Source organism: Ranitomeya variabilis, chromosome 4, assembly GCF_051348905.1.
Source record: "Ranitomeya variabilis isolate aRanVar5 chromosome 4, aRanVar5.hap1, whole genome shotgun sequence".
Classification (NCBI taxonomy): domain Eukaryota; kingdom Metazoa; phylum Chordata; class Amphibia; order Anura; family Dendrobatidae; genus Ranitomeya; species Ranitomeya variabilis.
In genome coordinates, this window is record NC_135235.1 from 701672335 (window position 1) to 701689118 (window position 16784).

General features: G+C 45.1%; 3 protein-coding genes across 6 annotated transcripts in view; 1 reads left to right on the forward strand and 2 right to left on the reverse strand.

The window, feature by feature from the left end:
* Positions 1 to 16784, forward strand: part of LOC143766439 (uncharacterized) — a 380006-nt gene that overhangs the window by 261290 nt on the left and 101932 nt on the right. The gene's annotated exons all lie outside the window — the stretch shown is intronic.
* Positions 1 to 16784, reverse strand: part of LOC143766427 (uncharacterized) — a 473765-nt gene that overhangs the window by 164110 nt on the left and 292871 nt on the right. For 3 of the 4 annotated variants that reach the window (XM_077254102.1, XM_077254104.1, XM_077254103.1), the window contains exon 7: positions 15879 to 16036. In XM_077254102.1, the coding sequence (XP_077110217.1) occupies positions 15879 to 16036 (158 nt within the window). The remainder of the gene's footprint in view (positions 1 to 15878; positions 16037 to 16784) is intronic. The other variant, XM_077254105.1, reaches the window with a different exon arrangement.
* Positions 254 to 15835, reverse strand: LOC143767072 (uncharacterized). Its single transcript, XM_077255095.1, has 2 exons — positions 14736 to 15835; positions 254 to 280 (listed from the first exon to the last, which is right to left on the reverse strand). The coding sequence occupies exons 1-2, from the start codon at positions 15792 to 15794 to the stop codon at positions 254 to 256; spliced, it is 1086 nt and encodes a 361-aa protein (XP_077111210.1). The 5' UTR covers positions 15795 to 15835.

A 16784-nucleotide genomic window follows, 5' to 3' on the forward strand; every position in this document is an offset into this window, starting at 1 on the left:
GCTATATGATGCAGTCAATACACAGGCCGAACTTCCCTCTGTCCAGTTTCCCTGGGTAAGGAAAGAATATGGTGTGCACTCAGCCTTGAAGAATGAGGTGCCGGTGTAATAGACCAAAGGTCTCAAACTGCAGTAAAATAAATGTTTCACCGCACACTCTTTTTTGAAGCAAAATTTGGTGTGAATTTATTCAACAAAATCTGGGAGCGGAACAGAATAAACAACTCATGCGATCTTTTTACAACGTTTCGGCTCAACCAGAGCCTTTGTCATGTGATCGCTGTGAACAAAACAAACATAAAACAAAACAAAAAATAAAAAATAAATACATGATAGTAAATAATAGCGAAATGTACATATCCCATAAACATCGGCGTAGAAAATCATCCTGGTATTATAGTAGACTCAATAGGTCCACCTCAAACTTCTGTCATATGACAATACCAGTGGTACAGATAAATCTCAATATAAGTGACGAGTCAGCATGTGATAAATGAGCCATCGAGATATGGTGACACAGGGTAACGTAAAGATCCTGAGTGCCCTGTGGGTAAAAGTGACATTGTGAGTAGTGTGACAATCAAAGAGACAAAGTAACCAGCGGGCTATTAGAGAGGGTGGAGCATAAATGACTAGATCCACCTGCTATCCCAAACATATGATCTGTGAATGTTAACCATTGTGACATCCTGAGGGAACATGGTAAATACCTTGTTCCAGATCAGATAGTGACAGGTGAGGGAATGCCCTAGTAGTAATAGTCTTACGCTGTAAAGAATAGTGAAAAAGACGACTTCGCATGTGTGGAACTCAAAAGAATGTGCCCATGGAGATAAACATGGTACCTATTATGGTATTATAGTCCATATGAAGCAGCCAATGGTCTGAATCTGCAGGGGTAAATAACAAAAGTGAGACCGGTCTTGATAAGGGAGGATGAACCGGGGGTGGCCTAGGATGCCCCACGTTACCTGCAATGTCCTGTGTGGTAAGCGGCGCTCTCGTGCCCTGCTGTGATCGGCGTGAGCATGATCATGTTTGGATCCTATTTAATGGCAAGCCCCGGGCCGCCGCACCGGAAGTGCGCGGTAAAAACCGGAAGTGACGTGTCACGACGATGCTGCACGCAGTGCGCATGTCAGTACGTTACTATGCCGACTGGTAAACAGAAAACAAGCCCTGCTGCTAGTGATAGGTATTATGCGTACATAGGACAAACGGTATAATGAATAATGGGCCACATTCTAGAGGGCGGTGTGAAAGCTACCTAACCGCTGAAAGGTGGGCATTGCAAAACCTAAGTTAAGGGAAAAAAAAAAGAACAAAAATTTTATTTTTTCCTCATTATAATCCCCTCTTTTGAGTCCACCGGTTTTTTTGTTCTTTTTTTTTTCCCTTAACTTAGGTTTTGCAATGCCCACCTTTCAGCGGTTAGGTAGCTTTCACACCGCCCTCTAGAATGTGGCCCATCATTCATTATACCGTTTGTCCTATGTACGCATAATACCTATCACTAGCAGCAGGGCTTGTTTTCTGTTTACCAGTCGGCATAGTAACGTACTGACATGCGCACTGCGTGCAGCATCGTCGTGACACGTCACTTCCGGTTTTTACCGCGCACTTCCAGTGCGGCGGCCCGGGGCTTGCCATTAAATAGGATCCAAATATGATCATGCTCACGCCGATCACAGCAGGGCACGAGAGCGCCGCTTACCACACAGGACATTGCAGGTAACGTGGGGCATCCTAGGCCACCCCCGGTTCATCCTCCCTTATCAAGACCGGTCTCACTTTTGTTATTTACCCCTGCAGATTCAGACCATTGGCTGCTTCATATGGACTATAATACCATAATAGGTACCATGTTTATCTCCATGGGCACATTCTTTTGAGTTCCACACATGCGAAGTCGTCTTTTTCACTATTCTTTACAGCGTAAGACTATTACTACTAGGGCATTCCCTCACCTGTCACTATCTGATCTGGAACAAGGTATTTACCATGTTCCCTCAGGATGTCACAATGGTTAACATTCACAGATCATATGTTTGGGATAGCAGGTGGATCTAGTCATTTATGCTCCACCCTCTCTAATAGCCCGCTGGTTACTTTGTCTCTTTGATTGTCACACTACTCACAATGTCACTTTTACCCACAGGGCACTCAGGATCTTTACGTTACCCTGTGTCACCATATCTCGATGGCTCATTTATCACATGCTAACTCGTCACCTATATTGAGATTTATCTGTACCACTGGTATTGTCATATGACAGAAGTTTGAGGTGGACCTATTGAGTCTACTGTAATACCAGGATGATTTTCTACGCCGATGTTTATGGGATATGTACATTTCGCTATTATTTACTATCATGTATTTATTTATTTTTGTTTTGTTTTATGTTTGTTTTGTTCACAGCGATCACATGACAAAGGCTCTGGTTGAGCCGAAACGTTGTAAAAAGATCGCATGAGTTGTTTATTCTGTTCCGCTCACAGATTTTGTTGAATAAATTCACTCATTTTACTAGTTTCCCTGGGTGACCGCACTCCGGTAACAAGTCTCTGTACTCACTCAGCGCACTGCACTCTTTATCCTCTGGAGTGCAGCCGGGTATACATAAGACAGCCCAAGACGCAGGGTGTCAGTCTCTCTGGTTCCTTTAGCCTCTGTGCTGCTCCACACAGAGAGAGCTCTGCAGACAACTGCCCTGTCTGCTTCCAAGAACACACTGACACACCTCCCCCACTACTACAGGGCTTTTTAATCAGTCACTGCTTCACTATTCTAATTACAGCCACACCTGTGTCTGTAGTACGCCCTCATGGCCTCACTACGCTTCCATGCACATTGTGCAGAGCACATACAGCGCCCCCTAGCTGTACCGGGGGTCACTGCTTCACAACATCTACTAATAAAACCTATATATTTTAGGCCACAGACAACAAGCAGTTTCTTCCTCAGAGTCGGCAGCTGAATACGTTTCTCATAGACTCATCTTCCATAACGCTAATTCTCGTCTCATTTACCGACCCTGGAATCGGCATTAGTAATACTGCAGGAGATATTCATTACACGGGACATGAGAAATAACGACTTCATGATGAGGACGACATCTTCATCTTCTACTACGGCTCTAGAAACATGTTTGGTCAGAGTCAGTCACTGACTCCATCCCCACCGACCGTCTATATGAAGGTTTCCCGTCTTTCCCGCACTGTAATCTTCTATCACGTTAGGGTATGTGTCCACGTTCAGGATTGCTTCAGGCTTTGGTCAGGATTTTATGCAGGTAAAATCCTGACCAAAACTGCACCTGAGGTCACTGGCAGTCACCTGCGGTGTTCCTGCGTGTTTTGCTCATTGTAGCAACATGCTGCGTTTTTAAAAAACGCACCGCATGTGCGTTTTCGCGGCAAAAACGCATGCGTTTTTTAACGCATAGTGGAGTCGGGATTTCATTAAATCCCCTCCACTATGCTGTAACATCTCGACGCTGCGTTTTTGACGCTGCGGCTCAGCGCTGCGTCAAAAACGCAGCGTTTCCTGAATGTGGACACATACCCTTAAATCTCAGCTCTGATTCACACACAGAAGTTTGAGGTTTTTAGAAAAGCTTTTTTGTTTCCACAATCAACGCGGACAGAAATGATCTAATCCCAAAGTCTCCATGTACAGTGATTTCTGGGGTTTATTTCTGGCCTTAGGCTTTCCTATATTACAAGAAAACTGCAGAAAAAAAACAGATATTGAAATGTTTCTAAAGAAAATTGGCTCCAACAATTCTTGTAAAAATAAAAAAAACATGGAAAAAGTAGAAGACATATTTTATAATTTTTAACATGTTAAACATTTATTAAAAAGAAATTAATCTTTTGTGCACCAGAACATAGATGTGCACCGCAGGGACAGTACAGATGAGGCTTCAACAAAAACCCTGGCAGTTTAACGACTTGCTGCTGTTAAAAGCAAACATGACATCTAAGAAGGTGTACAGAGTCCGGCTGAATGCCCCCTCCTCCAAGTACTCGATAGTATGGGGCGGCCTTGTTATTACCATACTTACATGCCTAATAATAGTGTCTGAGCTGCAATGTATGAAGGTCTATTAGGCCGGGCCAGAGGCAGCATCCAATAAGTTTCATTTCACCAGAGCCGTTTAAAAGATGAAAGCTGAGCTGTGATTGGTTGCTATGAGCAACAGTTTTCCCACTCCACAACACCTCAGCAGACACTGACCTGGTGGGAGAAATCAAGCATCCCTGGGAACATAAGTTCTCAGCCATTGTCTGCCCCCCAGAAAGGAGCAGAGAGCACATGACAGAAATGAATCCCCCCATCTCTATTACTGCGGCGCTCTATTGTTACCGGCGTAGAAAATCGCATCATCAGCGGCCGCACACAGAGCCGCACTGCCAGGTTACATAACAACACATCTCCAGGAACTCCCTGCTCAGTGCCACCCAGCTTGGGACTATGGGATGGAGGATGTGTGATGGGTATATGGACACTGGACTATGGGATGGAGGATGTGTGATGGGTATATGGGCACTGGACTATGGGATGGAGGATGTGCGATGGGTATATGGGCACTGGACTATGGGATGGAGGATGTGTATGATGGGTATATGGGCACTGGACTATGGGATGGAGGATGTGTGATGAGTATATGGGCACTGGACTATGGGATGGAGGATGTGCGATGGGTATATGGGCACTGGACTATGGGATGGAGGATGTGTGATGGGTATATGGGCACTGGACTATGGGATGGAGGATGTGTGATGAGTATATGGGCACTGGACTATGGGATGGAGGATGTGTGATGGGTATATGGACACTGGACTAAGGGATGGAGGATGTGTATGATGGGTATATGGACACTGGACTATGGGATGGAGGATGTGTGATGGGTATATGGACACTGGACTATGGGATGGAGGATGTGTGATGAGCATATGGGAACTGGACTATGGGATGGAGGATGTGTGATGGGTATATGGGCATTGGACTATAGGATGCAGGATGTGTGATGATCTCCCGCTTCGACTACTTCAACATCCTTTCTGTGCCCTCCCTGCCAAAACCCTTGCACCTCTCCAGTCCATCCTTATCTCTGCTGCCCGACTAATTCATCTCTCTCCTCGCTACTCCTCCACTTCTCCCCTCTGCAGATCTCTTCACTGGTTCCCATTCCCTCAGTGTATCCAGTTCAAACTGCTAATACTGACCTACAAGGCCATCTATAACCCGTCTCCTCCTCCTCTCTGAACCAATCTCCCGATATCTTCCCTCGCGTAATCTCCAGTCCTTACAAGACCTCCTTCTCTCCTCCACACTTACAGTGGGGCAAAAAAGTATTTAGTCAGTCAGCAATAGTGCAAGTTGCACCACTTAAAAAGATGAGAGGCGTCTGTAATTTACATCATAGGTAGACCTCAACTATGGGAGACAAACTGAGAAAAAAAAATCCAGAAAATCACATTGTCTGTTTTTTTAACATTTTATTTGCATATTATGGTGGAAAATAAGTATTTGGTCAGAAACAAACAATCAAGATTTCTGGCTCTCACAGACCTGTAACTTCTTCTTTAAGAGTCTCCTCTTTCCTCCCCTCATTACCTGTAGTAATGGCACCTGTTTAAACTTGTTATCAGTATAAAAAGACACCTGTGCACACCCCCAAACAGTCTGACTCCAAACTCCACTATGGTGAAGACCAAAGAGCTGTCAAAGGACACCAGAAACAAAATTGTAGCCCTGCACCAGGCTGGGAAGACTGAATCTGCAATAGCCAACCAGCTTGGAGTGAAGAAATCAACAGTGGGAGCAATAATTAGAAAATGGAAGACATACAAGACCACTGATAATCTCCCTCGATCTGGGGCTCCACGCAAAATCCCACCCCGTGGGGTCAGAATGATCACAAGAACGGTGAGCAAAAATCCCAGAACCACGCGGGGGGACCTAGTGAATGAACTGCAAAGAGCTGGGACCAATGTAACAAGGCCTACCATAAGTAACACACTACGCCACCATGGACTCAGATCCTGCAGTGCCAGACGTGTCCCACTGCTTAAGCCAGTACATGTCCGGGCCCGTCTGAAGTTTGCTAGAGAGCATTTGGATGATCCAGAGGAGTTTTGGGAGAATGTCCTATGGTCTGATGAAACCAAACTGGAACTGTTTGGTAGAAACACAACTTGTCGTGTTTGGAGGAAAAAGAATACTGAGTTGCATCCATCAAACACCATACCTACTGTAAAGCATGGTGGTGGAAACTGTTGTGAATTTGGTTTTTGGGCTCACCCGGTGGTCACTGGTGGTACTGGACTTGTGTGCTTCACTTTCTCTGTTCACCTGTTTCCATCAGGATATGGGAGTATCCTATTTAGCCTTGCTGCTCAGTTATTCTAGTGCCGGCCATCAATGTAACCAGAGCCTTTCTGTTGCATGTTCCTGCTTCTAGACTACTATCAGCTAAGTTGGACTCTTAGTCCTAAGTTTGTTTGCATTTTTGTTCCAGTTCACAGTTATGTTATGTTTCTGTAGCTGGAAGCTCTTGTGGGCCGAAATTACCACTCCGGTGTCATGAGTTGACACATGAGTCTTAAAGTAATTTCTGGATGGTATTTTAATAGGGTTTTCAGCTGACCGTGAAGTTCCCTGTTGTATCTTCTTACTATCTAGTAAGTGGACCTCGCTTTGCTGAACCTACCTTCATACTGCGTATGTCTTTTCCTCTGAACTCTCCGTCAATATATGTGGGGGGCTTCTGTCTCCTTTTTGGGGGAATTTCCCTAGAGGTAAGCCAGGTCTGTTTTTTCCTCTATTAGGGTTAGTTAGTTCTCCGGCTGGCGCTGGGCGTCTAGGGATAAAACGTAGGTACGTCACCCGGCCACTGTTAGTTGTGTGGTAGGTTTAGCTCACGGTCAGCTCGAGATTCCATCACCCAAGAGCTAGTCTGTTATTTAAGTTCTCTGATGTTCCCTTGCCATTGGGAACCATGACAGTATGGCCGGCCAAGGGTTAAAACCGTTGGCAGAAGAAAGGAGAGAAAAAGAAGTCTGCAGATTTTTTTTTTTTTTTTTCCTTCTGAGCTTGCTCTATAGTTTACTCAGTTGCATTTCTGCTCTAATTGCAGCCTTTGCCTCTCTCTCTCCTTCTAATCCTTGAATGGCTCTGATCTCACCTGATTGAAATGGATCCTCAGAGTTTGGCTACAGGTTTGAATAATCTTGCTACGAAGGTTCAAAATTTACAGGATTTTGTTATTCATGCTCCTATATCTGAACCTAGAATTCCTATACCAGAATTTTTCTCCGAGGATAGATCTCGTTTCCTGAATTTCAAATATAATTGTAAATTATTTCTTTCCCTGAGATCTCGCTCCGCTGGAGATCCCGCACAGCAGGTTAGGATAGTAATTTCCTTGCTGCGGGGTGACCCTCAGGATTGGGCATTTGCGTTGGTACCCGGGGATCCTGCGTTGCTCAATGTGGATGCGTTTTTTCTGGCTTTGGGGTTGCTTTATGAGGAACCTAATTTAGAGATTCAGGCTGAAAAAACCTTGATGGCCCTATCTCAAGGGCAAGATGAAGCTGAAATATACTGCCAAAAATTTCGTAAATGGTCTGTGCTTACTCAGTGGAATGAGTGCGCCCTGGCGGCGAATTTCAGAGAGGGTCTCTCTGATGCCATTAAAGATGTTATGGTGGGGTTCCCTGCACCTACAGGTCTGAATGAGTCCATGACAATGGCTATTCAGATTGATCGGCGTTTGCGGGAGCGCAAACCTGTGCACCATTTGGCGGTGTCTTCTGAGAAGGCTCCAGAAAATATGCAATGTGATAGAATTCTGTCCAGAAGCGAACGGCAGAATTTTAGGCGAAAAAATGGGTTGTGCTTCTATTGTGGTGATTCAACTCATGTTATATCAGCATGCTCTAAACGTACAAAAAAGGTTGATAAGTCTATTTCAATTGGCACTTTACAGTCTAAGTTTATTTTGTCTGTGACCTTGATTTGTTCATTATCGTCAATTACCGCGGATGCCTATGTCGACTCTGGCGCCGCTTTGAGTCTTATGGATTGGTCCTTTGCCAGGCGCTGTGGGTTTGATCTAGAGCCTCTGGAAGTTCCTATACCTCTGAAGGGTATTGACTCTACACCATTGGCTAGTAATAAACCACAATACTGGACACAAGTGACTATGCGTATGAATCCAGACCATCAGGAGACGATTCGCTTCCTTGTGTTGTACAATCTACATGATGTTTTGGTGCTCGGATTGCCATGGTTACAATCTCATAACCCAGTTCTTGACTGGAAAGCAATGTCTGTGTTAAGCTGGGGATGTCAGGGGGCTCATGGGGACGTACCTTTGGTTTCCATTTCGTCATCTATTCCCTCTGAGATTCCGGAATTTTTATCTGATTATCGTGATGTTTTTGAGGAGCCTAAGCTTGGTTCACTACCTCCTCACAGAGATTGCGATTGTACCATAGATCTGATTCCGGGCAGTAAATTTCCAAAGGGTCGTTTATTTAATCTATCTGTACCTGAACATGCTGCTATGCGAGAATATATTAAGGAGTCCCTGGAAAAGGGACATATTCGTCCTTCTTCATCTCCCTTAGGAGCCGGTTTTTTCTTTGTATCTAAAAAAGATGGCTCTTTGAGCCCGTGTATTGATTATCGACTCTTGAATAAAATTACAGTCAGATATCAGTATCCTCTGCCACTGCTGACTGATTTGTTTGCTCGAATAAAAGGGGCTAAGTGGTTCTCTAAGATTGATCTCCGTGGGGCGTATAATTTGGTGCGAATTAAGCAGGGGGATGAGTGGAAAACCGCATTTAATACGCCCGAGGGCCACTTTGAGTATTTAGTAATGCCTTTTGGTCTTTCAAATGCCCCTTCAGTCTTTCAGTCCTTTATGCATGACATTTTCCGGGAATATTTGGATAAATTCATGATCGTGTATCTGGATGATATTTTGATTTTTTCGGATGACTGGGATTCTCATGTCCAACAGGTCAGGAGGGTTTTTCAGGTTTTGCGGGCTAATTCCTTGTGTGTGAAGGGTTCTAAGTGTATTTTTGGGGTTCAAAAGATTTCTTTTTTGGGGTACATTTTTTCCCCCTCTTCCATTGAGATGGATCCTGTCAAGGTTCGGGCTATTTGTGATTGGACGCAACCTTCTTCGCTTAAGAGCCTTCAGAAATTTTTGGGCTTTGCTAATTTTTATCGTCGATTTATAACTGGTTTTTCTGATGTTGCTAAACCTTTGACTGATTTGACCAAAAAGGGTGCTGATGTTGCTGATTGGTCCCCTGCTGCTGTGGAGGCCTTTCGGGAGCTTAAGCGCCGCTTTTCTTCCGCCCCTGTGTTGCGTCAGCTTGATGTTACTCTTCCTTTTCAGGTTGAGGTCGATGCTTCCGAGATCGGAGCTGGGGCGGTCTTGTCGCAGAAAAGTTCCGATTGCTCCGTGATGAGACCTTGTGCGTCCTTTTCTCGAAAGTTTTCGCCCGCCGAGCGAAATTATGATATTGGTAATCGGGAGCTTTTGGCTATGAAGTGGGCTTTTGAGGAGTGGCGTCATTGGCTTGAGGGGGCTAGACATCAGGTGGTGGTATTGACCGATCACAAGAATTTGATTTATCTTGAGTCTGCCAGGCGCCTGAATCCTAGACAGGCGCGCTGGTCGTTGTTTTTCTCTCGGTTTAATTTTGTGGTCTCATACTTACCAGGTTCTAAAAATGTGAAGGCGGATGCCCTTTCTAGGAGTTTTGAGCCTGATTTCCCTGGTGATTCTGAACCTACAGGTATCCTTAAGGATGGGGTGATATTATCTGCTGTTTCCCCAGACCTGCGACGGGCTTTGCAGGAGTTTCAGGCGGATAGACTTGATCGTTGCCCGCCTGGTAGACTGTTTGTTCCTGATGATTGGCCCAGTAGAGTCATCTTGGAGGTTCATTCATCTGCGTTGGCAGGTCATCCCGGGATCTTTGGTACCAGGGATTTGGTGGCTAGGTCCTTCTGGTGGCCTTCTCTGTCTCGAGATGTACGAGTTTTTGTGCAGTCTTGTGATGTTTGTGCTCGGGCCAAACCTTGTTGTTCTCGGGCTAGCGGATTGTTGTTATCTTTGCCTATTCCAAAGAGGCCTTGGACTCACATCTCTATGGATTTTATTTCTGATCTCCCTGTTTCTCAGAAAATGTCTGTCATCTGGGTGGTGTGTGACCGTTTTTCAAAGATGGTTCATTTGGTGCCCTTGCCTAAGTTGCCGTCCTCTTCCGAGTTGGTTCCTCTGTTTTTTCAAAATGTGGTTCGCTTGCATGGTATTCCGGAGAATATCGTTTCTGACAGGGGGACCCAGTTCGTGTCTAGATTTTGGCGGGCGTTCTGTGCTAGGATGGGCATTGATTTGTCTTTTTCGTCTGCGTTCCATCCTCAGACTAATGGCCAGACTGAGCGAACTAATCAGACCTTGGAGACTTATTTGAGGTGTTTTGTGTCTGCGGATCAGGATGACTGGGTTGCCTTTTTGCCGTTGGCGGAGTTTGCCCTCAATAATCGGGCTAGTTCTGCCACTTTGGTTTCTCCTTTCTTTTGCAATTCGGGGTTTCATCCTCGCTTTTCTTCTGGTCAGGTGGAGTCTTCGGATTGTCCTGGAGTGGATACTGTGGTGGATAGGTTGCATCGGATTTGGGGACAGGTGGTGGACAATTTGGAGTTGTCCCAGGAGAAGACTCGGCATTTTGCTAACCGCCGTCGTCGTGTTGGTCCTCGTCTTCGTGTTGGGGACTTGGTGTGGTTGTCTTCTCGTTTTGTCCCTATGAGGGTTTCTTCTCCTAAGTTTAAGCCTCGGTTCATCGGCCCGTATAAGATTTTGGAGATTCTTAACCCTGTGTCCTTTCGATTGGACCTCCCGGCATCTTTTTCTATCCATAATGTCTTCCATCGGTCATTATTGCGCAGGTATGAGGTACCGGTTGTGCCTTCCGTTGAGCCTCCCGCTCCGGTGTTGGTTGAGGGTGAATTGGAGTACGTTGTGGAGAAGATCTTGGACTCCCGTGTTTCCAGACGGAAACTTCAGTATCTGGTCAAGTGGAAGGGCTACGGTCAGGAGGATAATTCTTGGGTGACAGCCTCTGATTTGGTCCGTGCCTTTCATAGGGCTCATCCTGATCGCCCTGGTGGTTCTTGTGAGGGTTCGGTGCCCCCTCCTTGAGGGGGGGGTACTGTTGTGAATTTGGTTTTTGGGCTCCCCCGGTGGTCACTGGTGGTACTGGACTTGTGTGCTTCACTTTCTCTGTTCACCTGTTTCCATCAGGATATGGGAGTATCCTATTTAGCCTTGCTGCTCAGTTATTCTAGTGCCGGCCATCAATGTAACCAGAGCCTTTCTGTTGCATGTTCCTGCTTCTAGACTACTATCAGCTAAGTTGGACTCTTAGTCCTAAGTTTGTTTGCATTTTTGTTCCAGTTCACAGTTATGTTATGTTTCTGTAGCTGGAAGCTCTTGTGGGCCGAAATTACCACTCCGGTGTCATGAGTTGACACATGAGTCTTAAAGTAATTTCTGGATGGTATTTTAATAGGGTTTTCAGCTGACCGTGAAGTTCCCTGTTGTATCTTCTTACTATCTAGTAAGCGGACCTCGCTTTGCTGAACCTACCTTCATACTGCGTATGTCTTTTCCTCTGAACTCTCCGTCAATATATGTGGGGGGCTTCTGTCTCCTTTTTGGGGGAATTTCCCTAGAGGTAAGCCAGGTCTGTTTTTTCCTCTATTAGGGTTAGTTAGTTCTCCGGCTGGCGCTGGGCGTCTAGGGATAAAACGTAGGTACGTCACCCGGCCACTGTTAGTTGTGTGGTAGGTTTAGCTCACGGTCAGCTCGAGATTCCATCACCCAAGAGCTAGTCTGTTATTTAAGTTCTCTGATGTTCCCTTGCCATTGGGAACCATGACAGGAAACATCATGCTTTGGGGCTGTTTCTCTGCAAAGGGGCCAGGACGACTGATCCGGGTACATGAAAGAATGAATGGGGCCATGTATTGTGAGATTTTGAGTGCAAACCTCCTTCCATCAGCAAGGGCATTGAAGATGAAACGTGGCTGGGTCTTTCAACATGACAATGATCCAAAGCACACTGCCAGTGCAACGAAGGAGTGGCTTCGTAAGAAGCATTTCAAGGTCCTGGAGTGGCCTAGCCAGTCTCCAGATCTCAACCCTATAGAAAACCTTTGGATGGAGTTGAAAGTCCGTGTTGCCAAGCGAAAAGCCAAAAACATCACTGCTCTAGAGGAGATCTGCATGGAGGAATGGGCCAACATACCAACAACAGTGTGTGGCAACCTTGTGAAGACTTACAGAAAACGTTTGACCTCTGTCATTGCCAACAAAGGATATATTACAAAGTATTGAGATGAAATTTTGTTTCTGACGAAATACTTATTTTCCACCATAATATGCAAATAAAATGTTAAAAAAACAGACAATGTGATTTTCTGGATATTTTTTCTCAGTTTGTCTCCCATAGTTGAGGTCTACCTATGATGTAAATTACAGACGCCTCTCATCTTTTTAAGTGGTGGAACTTGCACTATTGCTGACTGACTAAATACTTTTTTGCCCCACTGTATTCGCTCCTCACCCAACCGCCTCCAAGACTTCTCCCGAATATCCCACATCCTCTGGAATTCTTTGCCCCAACAGGTTCGACTATCAAGCACATTTGGATCCTTTAGATGGAACCTGAAAACCCACCTCTTCAGGAAAGCCTACAGCCTACACTGACCCTGCCGCCTCCTCACCACTACTGGAGCTGCCGCCTCACCAACACCGGAGCTCCTGCAACCCTCAAGCTATTGTCTCCTTCCCCACCATCTTGTAGAATGTAAGCTTGCAATGGCAGGGTCCTCGCCCCTCTGTATCAGTCTGTCATTGTTAGTTTGCTTATTTTAAGTGATATTGTGGCACCCCAGGAGTTCGGGTAGCACAGTAGTGCTACCTTCCTCTCGGGGAGGGTAGTGCTATGCCTGGAAACAAGGGGGATCTCTTTGGCAGGAAATCACACACACAACACCTTCTGAATCCAGGCCAGGAGGGGGAGTTCAAAACCCGGTTTTAGGGTAGCTTCCCTAGATAAAGATCCTGGTTTGGAGGAGTCAGTTTAGTCTGGTGCAGAAAGTCTCTGAGCGAAGACAGACAGGAAACGAGTAGAGGAGAGATTCAGGACTCAAGGAGGCTGCGAGTGGGCCTCAGAGGAGTCAGAGCGCAGAGACCGGGTACCAGGAGCCCGAGGCTAGAGTGAAACTGTAGAACACTTAGCACAACCGGAGGACATAGGATTACATGGACATTGCCCAAATCACGCCTGTGGTACAGCAGCATCCTGAAGCCTGGAGTCACTGTGCGGAGACCCCAGAAGGAACAGCTCAAGCTGCCTACCATACAGGCACTGTGCCAGGACAGATAAGGACCAGGACCTTGTTGAAACACTTCAGGCAGCAAGGGAATTTAGCAAGCACAAAGTGGAAGGCTCCCAACCTGACTTTCCAAGGGGATTCTACTTGTTTCCGGGCTGCCTGGACTTCTATGTACCTGTTGCCAGTGCCCTGGACTGTGGCCTGCTAAGTACAGTAAACCAGGTAAAGACTTACAACTTGTGTCCTTTACTCATTTACCGTCATCCGTCATCATCGCCATATACCTTAGGACTCCTGGGGACCCCGCTTCACCTATGGGAAGTGTACGATCAGTGCTGCAACAACATCCCCACCGGCATCAGGGGCTTATCTACCTAATTCGGTAATGCTGTAGATAAGCCCCCGATGTATCTTGAAAGATGAGAAAAAGAGGTTAGATTATACTCACCCAGGGGCGGTCCAGCTGCGGTCCGGTCCAATGGGTGTCACGGTCTGGTCCAGGGCCTCCCATCTTCTTACGATGACGTCCTCTTCTTGTCTTCACGCTGTGGCTCCAGCGCAGGCGTACTTTGTTTGCCCTGTTGAGGGCAAAGCAAAGTACTGCAGTGTGCAGGTGCCGGGAAAGGTCAGAGAGGCCCGGCGCCTGTGCACTGCAGTACTTTGCTCTGCCCTCAACAGGGCAGACAAAGTACGCCTTCGCCGGAGCTGCAGCGTGAAGACAAGAAGAGGACGTCATCCTATGAAGATGGAAGGCCCCGGACCCGGATCGCGACACCCATCGGACCCGAACTGCACCGGACCGCCCTTGGGTGAGTATAATCTAACCTGTTTTTCTTATGTTTTAGGATATATTGGGGGATTATCTACAGCATTATAGAATGCTGTAGATAAGCCCCTGATTCCGATTGCCTTAGCTCATATACGATTTTTGGGGTGATATTCCCTTTCACTGTTCTCACCTTCAGACAAATCGAACAATAAGAGGAAGTCAAAGAGAAGTCACAGCACTGGCTTCCTGTTCATGTTCAATACGTCTGAGGGTGGGGACAGTGAAGCTGGGGCTGATTGGGCACAGGGCTCATGTGATGCAACAACCTTATATGAGCCCCAGGAATGCAAGTGACAATACCACTGGAACAGCCCAGGCATGGAAGGTAAATGATTTTTTTTATTTTAACAAGGCCAAACATGATGACAACTCCTTTAAGAAAATACCATTTCCATTTAAAACATTTCTCACATTAAGAATATGAAAAAGGCTTCTCCCCTATGTGGGTTCTCTGGTGGTTATCAAGAACCGATTTCCGGTTAAAACATGTCCCACATTCTGAACATGAAAAAGGCTTCTCTCCTGTGTGAGTTCTTTGGTGTATAACAACATATGATTTCTTGTTAAAACATTTTTCACATTCTGAACAGGAAAAAGGCTTCTCCCCTGTGTGAATTCTCTGGTGCTTAAGCAAATCTGATTTCTGGATAAAACATTTCCCACATTCTGAACAGGAAAAAGGCTTCTCCCCTGTGTGAGTTCTTTGGTGCATAACCAGATGTGATTTCTGGTTAAAACATTTCCCACATTCTGAACAGGAAAAAGGCTTCTCCCCTGTGTGAGTTCTTTGGTGCATAACCAGATGTGATTTCTGGTTAAAACATTTCCCACATTCTGAACAGGAAAAAGACTTCTCCCCTATGTGAGTTCTTTGGTGCTTAAGCAAATCAGATCTATGGTTAAAACATTTCCCACATTCTGAACATGAAAAAGGCTTCTCCCTTGTGTGAATTATCTGGTGCTTAAGCAAATTAGATTTCTGGTTAAAACATTTCCCACATTCTGAACAGTAAAAAGGCTTCTCCCCTGTGTGGTTTCTTTGGTGTATAACAATATGTGATTTCTTTTTAAAACATTTCCCACATTCTGAACAGGAAAAAGGCTTATCCCCTGTGTGAGTTCTTTGGTGCCTAAGCAAATCACATTTATGGTTAAAACATTTCCCACATTCTGAACATAAAAAAGGCTTTTCCCCTGTGTGAATTCTCTGGTGCTTAAGCAAATTAGATTTCTGGTTAAAACATTTCCCACATTCTGAACAGGAAAAAGGCTTTTCCCCTGTGTGGGTTCTTTGGTGTATAACAATATGTGATTTCTTGTTAAAACATTTCCCACATTCTGAACAGGAAAAAGGCTTCTCCCCTGTGTGCATTCTTTGGTGTAGAACAAAATCTGATTTTTGGTTAAAACATTTCCCACATTTTGAACAAGAAAATCTATTCTCTGCTGTGTGAATTGTTTGATGTTTAAGAAAACACTTTTCAAGGAGAAAGCTATTTCCATATTCGGAAGATGAAAACGGCTTCATTGATTTAGGAACAGTTTGTTTTTTAATGCTTATTTTGTGACTTTGAATTTCTTTAGTAGTTGGTAATGAATCAGAATACAGAACCTGTTTCAAAAGATCAGATGACGGATCTTTGCTGTGAAGGGATGATGGTACATCTGGCATAACATTCACTTCAAATGTATCCTGTGTGATCTCAATATCATCTGATTTAAAAATTGAAGATGTCAGCTGTCCCGCTGATCTCCTGGTACAGTAATCTGCTAAGAATAAAACCAATTATTATTTTTCAATGAAATATCCTCAAATTTATTTTTTGAACATTTCTACTTAAAATATAATTAAAAATGGCAAGTTATGTAAATATATGAATTATTCACCACCAAAATGACAGTTCACAGTCTAACAGAAAGCCTCATCTCATGAACCAGTGGAGCGTGGTGTTCAACTGTTTGTTCATTCTGCCTCCCAAATATGGAATAAAAAGCCACCAAACAATGTTATGCAGTCAAAATAATTCCAATGAAAAGTTCTACTCATCTTACAAAAAGCAAGTCCCCACTCAGGTCCATCATCTGTCAATGGAAAAACAGAGGTTTCTACATTATTAGTGGCTTGAAAAGCATCATGGCTTCCATAAACCAATCTAGCAAAATCCACTCTTTCAAAGTTAAATCGCCCCCTTGCTCCTGAGCCTTGCAGTGTTCCCAAACCACATTTAACATCCATGTACCTGGCTGTTATGAACTGGTGGTTTAGGAGCAACATGGGACGAGCTCTGGAGGAGGTGGTACCTGTACTAACCGCAGTTCCTGAGCTAAACACAACACTAGAAGTAGCCGTGGGATGTTCCTGTCACTCCCTAGACACCTCGTCACAGCCGGAGGACTAACTACCCCTAAAGATGGAAACAGGAAAGCTATCTTGCCTCAGAGAAAATTCCCAAAGGTCAGACAGCCCCCCACAAATATTGTGAAAGAAACCGATAGGAATGGCCTGCTATCTTTTGAC